The 12,113-nt window shown below is 37.8% G+C and overlaps 1 protein-coding gene across 1 annotated transcript; it reads left to right on the top strand.

Moving 5' to 3' along the window:
- The first annotated feature begins 200 nt into the window (after positions 1–200).
- Positions 201–12,113, top strand: ube2q1 (ubiquitin-conjugating enzyme E2Q family member 1). Its single transcript, XM_003437509.5, has 13 exons — positions 201–925; positions 1,307–1,411; positions 3,250–3,372; positions 3,694–3,747; positions 4,921–5,061; positions 5,469–5,553; positions 6,072–6,132; positions 6,254–6,344; positions 6,441–6,499; positions 6,628–6,676; positions 6,824–6,919; positions 8,475–8,541; positions 9,225–12,113. The coding sequence occupies exons 1-13, from the start codon at positions 767–769 to the stop codon at positions 9,254–9,256; spliced, it is 1,122 nt and encodes a 373-aa protein (XP_003437557.1). The 5' UTR covers positions 201–766; the 3' UTR covers positions 9,257–12,113.

Here is a 12,113-nt window from a genome sequence, read left to right as displayed (position 1 = left end):
TCTAAGTTCTGTGCATGGAATTTTACTCTGTATATAATATGTAAATTAGGAAATTAATTAGCTTTACTTGCAAAGAAATAAACATCAGAGTGAAAGTTTTGTCCTCAAATAAATGCCTGACTAAATGACCTTATTATTAAGAAAATACCCTTATTTTCTCACACTGAAAATAAATGAAAGACGCACTGAATGCTGGGATTCTGCAGGAGCGGGGAGGTTGCGGAACGCCATCTTTAAACCCCACAAGAGCCCAGCTACAGTTGTGCACCGGGATGAAAAACACTACCCCTGTAGCGGGATATTAGGTCAGATCGTACAGAGTGTATAGTTGATTTCCGATTAAGTAAATAATAAAGAACACCACGATGGGACTGTGAGGAGACGGTCTCAGAACACCGCGAGAGCCTTAAAATGTTGTTATCATAGACAGACAACAACAATAGACGGAAAGACAACAACGGACTAGCTCGCTAACTCGTTCGCTAGCAGCTTTCCAAGCACTGCGCTGTTTTCAGGCGTTGACTAAAGCTAGGAGCTAACTAGCTGCTTCATTAGCAAATACATCCGTTTGTGGTGAAATTTGACCGGAGGGGACTTATAGCTGGCACTGCGTATCCAGCTAAATCCGCTGGGGCAGACTGCCATCTCTTTGCCACTTTTTATAGTCATTTTATTTTACTACAGTTTACGCTGTTTCTTTAGCTAGCTGAAAGCTAAGTCCCGACTTCTCCCCCTCCCCAGCGGCCCAGCCGGAGATGCGTGGAAGATGTCGGTGTCGGGGCTGAAGGCCGAACTGAAGTTTTTGGAGTCCATTTTTGATCCAAACCACGAGCGATTCAGGATAATTGACTGGAAACCTGACGAACTGAGTTGCCAGTTTAATGTTACTGGGGAAAAGCTATTAATTATCCACTGTAATATAACGGTAAGTGGACGAGAATTCTGATGCCGGGGTTTTGCCTAGTTGGTAGCTAGCGAGCTAAAGTTAGCCGGTTAACTTGATAGTCAGGTAATAAGCTACCTTCACAACCGTACAGTCTGACGCTAAGTGGGACAGGTTTTGCATAGTTGAAATAACCAGTGTCATTTCACTATTTGTTAGGTGATATTTGTTCAGGTAGTTCACATTACGCAATGTTTTTAGGCAATCCCAGCATTTAGCTCACGATGCATCCAGAATGCTAATGTCGTCAACTCAAATTTTCGTAAATAATTGTAAAATTCAATGTATTAAAAATCCTGCGACGCGTGTAAATAATTGTTAAAGGTATTGGTATCATCGTGTTGTGTTTTCTGTTGTTTCTAGGAATCTTATCCGTCTACACCGCCAATTTGGTTTGTGGACTCTGATGACCCGAGCTTGGCTCAAGTTTTGGAGAGATTGGAAGATGTGAGAAAAGGCAGCACTCTGGTAGATATCCTTATATTCTTCATGCACTTTGTGACATGGGACACTTGAGGAATAGAGCTGCTCATCACTTTAACAACCTCAAAACCTTAACCAAATAATGATGTAAGCTGGCCTCAGTTTAAAGGGCGAAACATATTTTCACATTTTATAGCAGTTATCAACAGTACAGATGGCTCCAACTTGTATTTTAGAGTAATCCAAGAACTATTAGCATAAGCGAACTCCAACTTTAGTGTCACTCCTTATTTTTCCCCTAGTCATCCAGACTGCACCTGCAGGCATATAGAGGAGCATATGTTTGGGCTAGACCTACATGTTGAAAACCACTAGATAATGTTACAACAGCTGGATTCAGATTAGTACAATAAACAAAGAGCAGATGGAATGCCTTTCTTTTAAAATATGAGATACAATTTAATATCTTAAATAGAAACTTGTCTGTATTTTGTTTGTTCATACTTCTAGGCTAGATATTGTAGTTTCTTATTATTTGGTTAACCTGGATGCTCCCTGAAAAGATGCAAAATGCTACAGCGAGAAGACTAACATGGGGCTCATATTTATTCCATGTTAGTGTCTTTTAATTGGCTACCTGTTAAATTCATAATTGAATTCAAAATTCTTCAAAGTGGAGACTTTCTCGTTGTTCCTAATAGAATGGGAAGTATAGCCTCCAGCTATCGGGTTCCTCTCTTGTGGAAGCAGTTCTCTGTTTAGGTTTAGGAAGAAAGCATACATTTTTAGGAGTAGGCTTAAAATCCTCTGTTCCTGATGAAGCTCATAGTGGGAACTGGATCAGGTGACCCTTAACCATCCCTTAGGTATGCTGCTATAAGCTCAAGCTGCTGGGGGGCGTCCCATGATGCACTTGTTCTTCACTTGCCTCTCTTCATTTCATTTTTAATTTCATTCATTTACCTGTAGTATCGCACTATTGTGCACCATGGATGTTTTTCTACTTGCTCCTGTAGTTGCTGCTTTGTTGTTTGTTTTTCTCTTTCTCTTTTTTTAATTTAACCTTTTTTTTTTTCTTTTTTTAACTAGTGTTGTGTTTACAAAATGCACACCTTTTTACATAGGCTTTCAAATCTAAAAATCTTTCGTGCGTCAGTGTGTGCGTGTACTTAAGGAGTTTGATAAGCATGTCAACAAGCAGGTTTGTTGTTTGTTCCAGTGATATTAGATCACCAGGACAACTTTAGAGGTTAAAATATGTGACAAGTAGGTTCTTATGTAATCCCTGGTGTTAGGTGTACATTATGTACTTTTTTTGGGGGGGGAGGGGTTAAAGCCCTTTTTTATGTTACATGTGTTTGTAGCACAAAGATATGCTGTATTTAAGTGTTAGTGTTTGGACAGGAGTCCTTTTTTTGTTGTGTTTATTTTTGTTTGCTACTTAATTTGGTCTATATAAGGATTACAACATTGTGAAGCTGTGTGACAGATGAGTGAGACAAACCTTCGTTTTTGTAGATAGATAAGATCTCTGTTGCTTTTTTTTTTTTTTTCTTTTAAAGCGCAGATGTTTTTGGTGGTACAGTTTCTCAGCTGCACTAAATTTACAACAGCATAATACACCAGTTTAAAGATTGTCATCCATCCTCTTCCCACATTTGTTTGCTGCACTGCTAATGTTCTATATTTAATTCGTAGCTTTAAAAGTTATATGTGGGTCATTTGTCCAAAACTGATTCCTATACTCATAGAGTGTGCAACTTTTTTTTTTTTTCTTCAGAAACAAGTAAAAGTCAATGTTTCTGCTATATGGCCTCGCTCTGTATTCTTATTTGCAAACTTGTATAGTTGCTCCAGTTCTTTATTTTGTTTTTCCTTTCAAGCTTTTACAGCAGTTGAAGAAACTAATTTGTGACCTATGTCGACTGTATAATCTTCCCCAACATCCTGATGTGGAGATGCTGGACCAGCCCTTGCCTGCAGGCCCAGTGGGGCAGGACAGAAAGGCAAGTCTACCCACTTGATGTTGTCAAATCCAGCCTAATGGACAATAGCTTCTCTCAGATTACTTCTAATGAATATGCCTTGCTAAAATACCCTAATGTAGATTGGTATGTTTTATTTTGCACTCAAAAACCACTTATATTTAGTTATGAAATGACCCTCTACATTATAAACACCCTTGGTGATTCATGTGAGGCTCTTCTTCAAGTCAGTGAAATGGCACTTCCCGTGTTTAGTAAAATGTGTTCTCCTGTTTTTTCTTAAATATTATTTTGCAAACTAGTTAACTCCTTATGGTCTGTGTTGTTTTTTCGTGTGTGTAGCATGGAACAGAGGAGGTCACATCTGAAGAAGAAGATGAGGAGGAAATGGGAGAAGTAAGTCATCATCTTCAGTCTAAAATACCTGACGCATTTCTCTGGAGCCTGTACTATGAAGCAAGTTCAACATACCCAGAGTCTCTGTTCCTTATCTGCCTTTACATTCCTCATAGTTATCAACATGAAAGGGTCTGCTGATTTTTTTTTTTTTTTCTTTCCCAAAGTAAGATAAAACTATAAGATTAAAAATATATGAACAGGTTAAACACATGGGTCCTAAAGACAACACAACTTCTGCAGCCAAATCAGGGCTGTGCGCGCGTGTGAGTGATATATGCTGTATAAAGTGTAATATATGCTGTATGAATGTTTGAATTTTAAGCTCCTTTGGTCAGTAAGGGTGGAAAAGAGCTAACATATTAGTAAACATCAGAAAGGAAAGTCAGCTTAAATACAGACACTGTTAGTTAACAGATTTATCAGTAGTACAGCTCTATCATTAAGTAATGAGAGAAACCAATAGATTAGATTTTTTTTTTAAGGTCTTATTTATAAAAGAATTTAGCTGGAACCTCAGTGGGGTTCAATGGTCTGAAAGCAACTTTCTGGGATAAATGTAAGAAACAGAATTCGAAAGACTTCCTGCGAACATTAAGTTGCAAATATATGCCCTGTTTTCAGACCATATGTTTAAGTCCATAGAACAAGATTTTAAAATTGCTTCAAGGAGAAGGGATGGGGTATTATACAGTTAGTTGCTTCTAATAATTCATATTTCATATTGATGTTGATCAACAAAAAGACAGAATTTAGATGCTATAAAATACTTTTAATCGTCTTGGTATCCGTGCACGGAGGTCTCTTCCAAGAATGCGGTAATGCTGTTGCTACCCAGGGTCAAATTTAAAGTGAAACCTAGTAAGCCCAAGTCATGCTTTATGAATTGACTTGTTTTGCTTTTGTTTATATTTTTTTTTTTTCCCTCGACTCCTTAATTTGTACAGATTTTATGTGGAGTACTTTTGGCCTTAGTTTATGTATTATAATTTGAAAAATGTTTGATGCGACTATCCACAAGTTATGCATGTATGACTATCATCATAAAATCAAATTAATAAATCACTAATAATTCTTCTCATCTTATCACAATGCAATTGTCTTAACCCTGGGCTTTTTGTTTTGTTGTATATGTATATGGTGTTGAGTTATTTAAAATGTTTGAACCAACAGGACATCGAGGATTTGGACCACTATGAAATGAAAGAGGAGGAGCCCGTAGATGGGAAGAAATCTGAGGATGATGGGATTGAGAAGGAGAATTTGGCAATCTTGGAGAAGATCCGAAAGAACCAGCGCCAGGACCATTTGAATGTAAGTCTCAGGAAAAAAGGCCGGTTAATATTTATCACACCTTGCTTATAATTCATTAATCTACGCAGCATTTCTGTATACTCCTTTTGTCATTAGTGATTGAATTAGTGAATTACTTTTTTTATTTAAACTTCTGGCCTTGAAAACAACGTACTTATTAAAAGTTGTTTATTTTGGGGGGTTAATGTTCCCAGGTATGTAGCTGTTGTAGTTCATAGACTGTCATGTGCACACATATATATATATATACATAACAAAAGATGCCCTCAATGTGGGGTACTGATATAAATATTGATGTCTGATATGATAAAGCTTTGTCTCTGATACTGGCCCAGCTTAAGTAAAAATGGCAGCTTTACCCCTAGGACTGCATTCTTTGTCTTTTATAGTTGTTTTATATTTTCCAGGGAGCTGTGTCTGGCTCAGTGCAAGCCTCTGACCGTTTGATGAAGGAACTAAGAGAGATCTACAGGTCTCAGAGTTATAAGACAGGTACAAACAGTACACAGTGATTTGTTTAACCTTTGAGCAACAAAAAATAATCACACATAAATGTATCATGGGTCCTGTCTTTGTTTGTAATGGAGGAATATTTTTGAACGTTAGGCATTGCAATATGACAGCTGTGGCATTTACATGGTCAGAGGAAAGTATTTGGGAACATGTTTAGTGTGCTAAATTCAAAGGAACCTTACTCTTTCTGTCTTGTCCTAATGAGGTCAGGACACGAACACTCATGTGGGTGTGGTGATTGTACTGTAGGCATCTACACCCTTTACTGTTTACTGATAATCTTTCTATAGCAACACACCGTAGAATAAGAATATTGGCTGACAGCAAATGACACAGGGTCATATTAGACAAAATGCATTTTATACTTTGCCTCTGTGTCTTACGCACCACTCTCGAGAGGGAGTTGATCAAAAGGACAGGGTTTATCAGGGAGTCTGCTACTAGGCCTTGCAATTGCAGATATCTGAAGGTTCAATTTTAAACAATTTCTTTTGCAGGCATCTATTCAGTTGAACTTGTTAATGACAGCCTATACGAATGGCACGTCAAACTGAGGACGTAAGTAACTTTGGGATATTGAGTCGTGAATTTTTTTATTTACCAATTTTTTTTATATATGAGCAAAATATGCAAACTGTGTTGTTGTTTTTGTTTGTTTGTTATTTTTTATGACCTACAGGGTGGATCCAGATAGCCCTTTACACAGTGACTTACAAGTGCTAAAGGAAAAGGAGGGAATGGACTACATTTTACTAAACTTCTCATATAAAGTAAGTAAACTTGATGTTTTGTTAACAAAATCAAAGTCAAATGCAATGTAGGAATCTTTTGAAGTAAATGAACCATTTTTCTTGTTACTTCTACAGGATAATTTCCCTTTTGATCCACCATTTGTCCGGGTAGTTTCTCCTGTGCTTTCTGGAGGGTAAGTTAATTTTCTTGGTACACTTCTATAATTTCTTCCCTTTTAAGTTGTCATTATCAAGCAGAGACTGCATCAGTGTAAGATTTAAAAAGTGACTCTGCCTTATTGTTTCCTTTCCCTTGCTTTAGTTATGTTCTTGGCGGAGGTGCCCTGTGCATGGAACTTCTTACTAAACAGGTATTTTTAGAATGGTTTCATAAAACCCAGATGGCAAATTTAGGTATTGCCTTGGTTTGTTTTTCAATGTTTTTTATTCTTTCTACTCTTTGAATATACATTTTTTTAAAAACCTGCTGTTATTGACATTTGGTTTTCTGATTGCAGGGTTGGAGCAGTGCCTATTCCATTGAGTCTGTTATCATGCAGATCAATGCCACTTTAGTTAAAGGAAAAGCCAGAGTGCAGTTTGGAGCCAATAAAGTAAGTGAGGAAGCTTCATTTCAGCTCTGATATAATGGTGGATTCACATAGTGAATTATGTGAACCACAGTGACAGGGGCTTTCACACAGGTACACAGTTACATGGTTCTAAGTGATGGCCAGTCATACTGTGCAACAGCCTCTTGTTTTGGTAGTGAATGTTGGATTTGTTTATTAATTCCTATCAAATTGGACTGAGTAGGGATGCACAGTACAGGCTGTCTCAGATAGGAAGCAAAACAGCCTTTCATCTTTCTCAGCATGACATTGCAATAGTTTTCAGTTCCTAATGACAACAGATCTGATAAGTGTAGTTCACCGGTGTTTTTCCTGTACACCACTTTTAAGGCTATTTGTGTAAAACATGTTGCAGGTTTGCATGTATAGTCTACATATAGAGTCTTAAAATAAAGCCAGTCTTCATTTTGATTTTAGATTAGTCTATTATAAGTTGGATAGTTAGATTAAAACACAAAAGACACCGAAAAGAAGAAAGTAAAATTGAGTCAGACAGGGGACCACACCAGCCCATTTGGGAAAATGTATACAATTGATGACTTAAGCCCATTTTTCCATTAGTACCTACTCGGATCGACTCACCACAGATTGTCACGACTCAACTCGGATCGTCGGGTTTTCCATTGTAATCCAGTACTACGTAACTTGTGTGGTTGTCGTCTGAGCGGCCTTTGATTGAATTGATATATGTGACACAAACACTACAAAAAAAGGTGGATGTTGAGGCAAGTTGTTTTGTGTAGCCATCTCCCTCATTGCTGGGTTTTAAAAAAATGGCGTTTTTCATTTTTACGTGAATGAGACACCCTTATGACTCATTGAATGGCGCTACTGACCAGCCAGTCTGTGGCATGCAGTCTGTGGCATGCAGTCTGAAGACGCCACATTTTAGTACCTGCTGAGCAGGAACTAAAAAAGTACCTGGTACCAGGTACTATGACCTAATAGAAAACTTTGGCATACCATGCTGAGTCGATCCGAGTAGGTACTAATGTAAATAGAACTTCAGTGAGTGTGAGAATAAAGGGACACGTCATCTTACTGTTGCTACAGGCTTTGGACTGTATAAAGGTTTTATTGCACCTTTTTTTTTTTCCCTGTCAATTTTCACTTTCTCCAAAAATGGACTGTTTCCTGCTTTAATGATGGAAGTGGAACAGTTTGGATTTTGTATTTGTACTTTAAAATATCTCTGTTATCAGAATCAGAATACTTTATTAATCCCTAAGGAAATTATGTATTAACCCAGAATTCTTAACACTTTAGTACTGAAGGTAGTATGTGGTGCACTACAGGTGCAATCTAGCTTGAATGGTGATGGTGTTTGTGAATGCAGTCTAGTATGAAGGACAAAAAAGTGTCTTCATTATCATCTAGCTACCTTGCACACTGTTTTAGTCTTGAAATTAGAGCTAGCTAGATAATAATCTCCTTTTCTTGTAGGAAACAGCTGTCGTTGCAATTTGCTTATTCTCCAATGTTATCCTAAACTCAATGCTCATGGTAAAGTTGGCTTCATTTTTGTCTTTTAATGCAGAATCAGTACAATCTTGCAAGAGCACAGCAGTCCTACAAATCCCTGGTTCAGATCCATGAAAAGAACGGTGAGTGTTTTCTGTCTCCAGTTTCATACAGAATACATTGCAGACCTTGTTTACTGAAACCAAAACCCTCTCAGCCATTAAAGCCGAGGGATATTGGATCATTAACTGTGGTATATATATACCTAACATGGACTACATTTGAATGTAGTCTGCTTCTGATTCATTTAACTCTGCTACAGTAAAACCTGTTGTTGATTAAATAAAATAAAGAATTTAGGAACTGAACATATTTAGTATATATATGATTAATGGCAATGAATGCAATTGAAAAGGACTGCTGGGGAAAAAACAAACATACAAAGCCAGACCCTAATGTGCACTATAACAAAGTAATTGATAATAAAATAAACAAGGAAAATATGAGATTTTTACATTGTTGGATTAGAGGAAGATATTATTGTTGTTAATAATAATGCATTTCTGTTTAAAAAAAAAAAAAAAAAAAAAAAAAAAAAATTAAAAGTAAATTATTTCTACTTGACCACCTATATTTAGTCTAACAATTGAAAAAAAAAATTGCATGGTGGTTTTGGTTCTTGCACCAGTCACCACATATGTTGCTAAATTCAGATGCAAGCCAGTGAGGTAGAAAGTAATGTGGTCAATCATTTTGGCATTCGCTATTATTGACTTTGTTTTTCTTTACCCTGTAGTCATCGTCTTCCTTTGTCTTCCTTTCCTAGGCTGGTACACACCCCCTAAGGAGGACGGCTAATACAGACTGTTGCCTTTCCTGAACTGGGACCATATGTCTTAGATTTTTCTTTTCCTTTTCCTTGCGACCAATATTGTTTTTATCCTGCAAACTATTTTTGTTATCTACATGACACTTGGAACTCTAAACCAAATTTCCCATTAATTGACAACCCAAAAACTAGCACACAAACACAGAGACATCCCACCTCTATATGAAATTTACATCCAATTTCATTAGCTATTGAAAAAAGTGTCCTCTCCTCAGATATTGCTTCCTTTATACATCTGTTGTCTGATGCAATCAGATTTTTTTTTTTTTCATTCAACATTTGTCCCATACTCCATTAAATCGGTAGACTCAATATTATGTGCTTTCTCACCCTTTGGTTTTGGCATTGAGCATGCCAACGTTACTTGCTGGCTATGGGTTGAAAGGTGCGGCATGGCTTTATCCTCCAGCAGTGGCAGTCTGATGCTCCAGTTGCCAGACAAGGCCTTTCTGGTCACAAACTGGATCTGAGAATGGCTTGTGACATTCCCTAATATGATGCACTGGTAGCTGGGAAGGACATTTAAATGCTAGTGTTTGGAAGGATCCCCACCTTTTCTCTCCTTGGATGGCCTCTGTAATATTGTGCTCATATATTATCTTTCATGCCAAGACCCCTCCTCTGGAATAACGTGATTCTGGGGATAGTTTGCTTTCAAACCTCTTTCTTTTAAAGCTTGAAACCTTGAGTTGGGGAAGAAGATGATGAGACTTTTCCAGTCTGAGTGGCACAGCCCATAATGACGAACAGCATCCTCCTGGGCTCCGAAGTTGGAGATCACTGTTATCATCCCAAGCAGCCACCAGACCACCTCCCGCAGGAGAGTTGTGGTGCCTGAGTGGCAACATAGAAAGCCTCATCAGGCAAAGCAGGGGCATGTTCGGATTGGATTACACTGTAATGTAGTTGATTTTAACTCCACATGTAAACATGTAAATTTGTATTTCTGCAAAAGGATTTAATTGTTTATAATGTAACCTTGTTGGGGTCTTTGGCTGGGCAGAGACTGTATTACAATATACTCTTGACTATTAACTGCAGGGGCACTGCAACTTCTCAAGACCCATTTAGAGTAAGAAAGTTGCTTCATTGACACTCTTGCAGAAGGAAACAAAAGTTCACCATGTTCTTATGTAAGCTTATGACTACTGCGGTTTTTGTTGTTTTTATAAATATATATATATATATATATCCTTATTTTATTGACAGCAGTGACGGTAATCATTCCCCTCATTTGATGGCACCTCTAACTACAATGCCCCTAACAATATTGGCATAGATGCAGCTGTTCCTGGCATGCCAAAGGTTTGGCTATTCATATCTAATCACTTAAACCAGACGAACCTCAGTAAGGCTATGCAGTGAAGACAGTCTTGTGGAGTTTTGTTGAGCTGAAAATTAGTCTTAAGACCTTAACAGTATAGTTACCTGCTTAGTTATTGTAACTGGTCTACATCCTGACCACTTTTTCAATTTTGCAGTCTAGGAAAAAAGTGACCTTTTACCTGCTGACTTTTCCTTGACCTCATGGCTGTTTTAAGGTTCAGTCAGAGCTACAAATTCACAGCAATAGTCTTGACCATATACCTTTGCATTTACCTTTCCTTACCATTCTAGCTTCACACTTGGCAAGATCAACTGGAGGCTGTTCCATTTCCAAAATATTTGGCCAGGTTTGATAAATATTTGTTCAGATTTGCCACAGGAAAGACCTAGCTCTTCCCATTACCACCTCTCTGGTTACTATTCATGACCACTCTCAGCGCTGCTGTACCCCTCAGCATGCTGAGGCTTTGATGTAATGTGAATAATATGCAGAAACTGTGGAGCATTCCAATTAATGCAGTTACACGTTTGTTGTGGGTGTTCTGTTGTGTGGTTACTTGCATTGTTTTCAGTATGTTGTCCTGATGACCAGCGTAGAAAGCTTAGTTATGCTATTTCATACAGGCATTCCTCATATTTGAGTTTATTTAGAATTTCCTCAGTGATGCTGACCTCAGTCTCAACGGTGTGAGATGGGTACAAAGCATAGAGCTTGTTCGTGTTCAGCACATCTGGCATGTATTGAGGCTTGCAGGATATGGCGAGAATCACCCTCTTGTGTTGTTTTCACCACAACAATCTCAACATGACTCTGGATTATTGGCATGGTTGTTAACTGTTATGATGTGCATTGGTATTCACTTCACTCCGGTAATATTGTTGAGCCCACCCCTGCATTATCTGGAGAAGCAAACTCAGGAATACATACTGCACACTCGATTTTCCAAGCTCTTGCTTCAGAATATCGTCATGAAAAAGGAAAAAAAAAATTGAATTTGGCAATCTTTTTTTGGACTGTTTTAAAACGACGCCCCCTTTTTACCTGTAGGTTTTATTGTCAAATTGCAGATAGGATTCTGATATCTATTGAGGCTAATATTTACTTGGCAAGTGTTTGGAATGATTTAACAAAATGGAGAAGAGATGTTTTTTGATTATAAAGCACTTGATCAGGAGTTAAGAAAACATCTACCCTGTGTCTTTGATATTGCTGTATTTTGCATGTCCATTTATCAGTGGATCGTTTCCCTAAGCAACCAAAGACAAGTGGTTGGCTGTTTGGTTTTTGTTTTTGTTTTTTTGTTTTGTTTTTTTTAATAGATGTATCCAGTTTTTCAACACATGTGTACTTGTGCTTTCCTACTACATCAGCGCACAGAATTGTTTCTCTCTGTGTGCTGTTTAATGAACCAGGTCAGCTACCGTATGAGACACATGGACTTACAAGACATCCTACCTGGTTGGATTACTTTTTCAAAGATGCCAGGGTTCCCAACAAAA

This window comes from Oreochromis niloticus, linkage group LG1 (genome assembly GCF_001858045.2).
Source record: "Oreochromis niloticus isolate F11D_XX linkage group LG1, O_niloticus_UMD_NMBU, whole genome shotgun sequence".
NCBI lineage: Eukaryota > Metazoa > Chordata > Actinopteri > Cichliformes > Cichlidae > Oreochromis > Oreochromis niloticus.
This window is presented reverse-complemented; position numbering and strand designations above follow the sequence as displayed.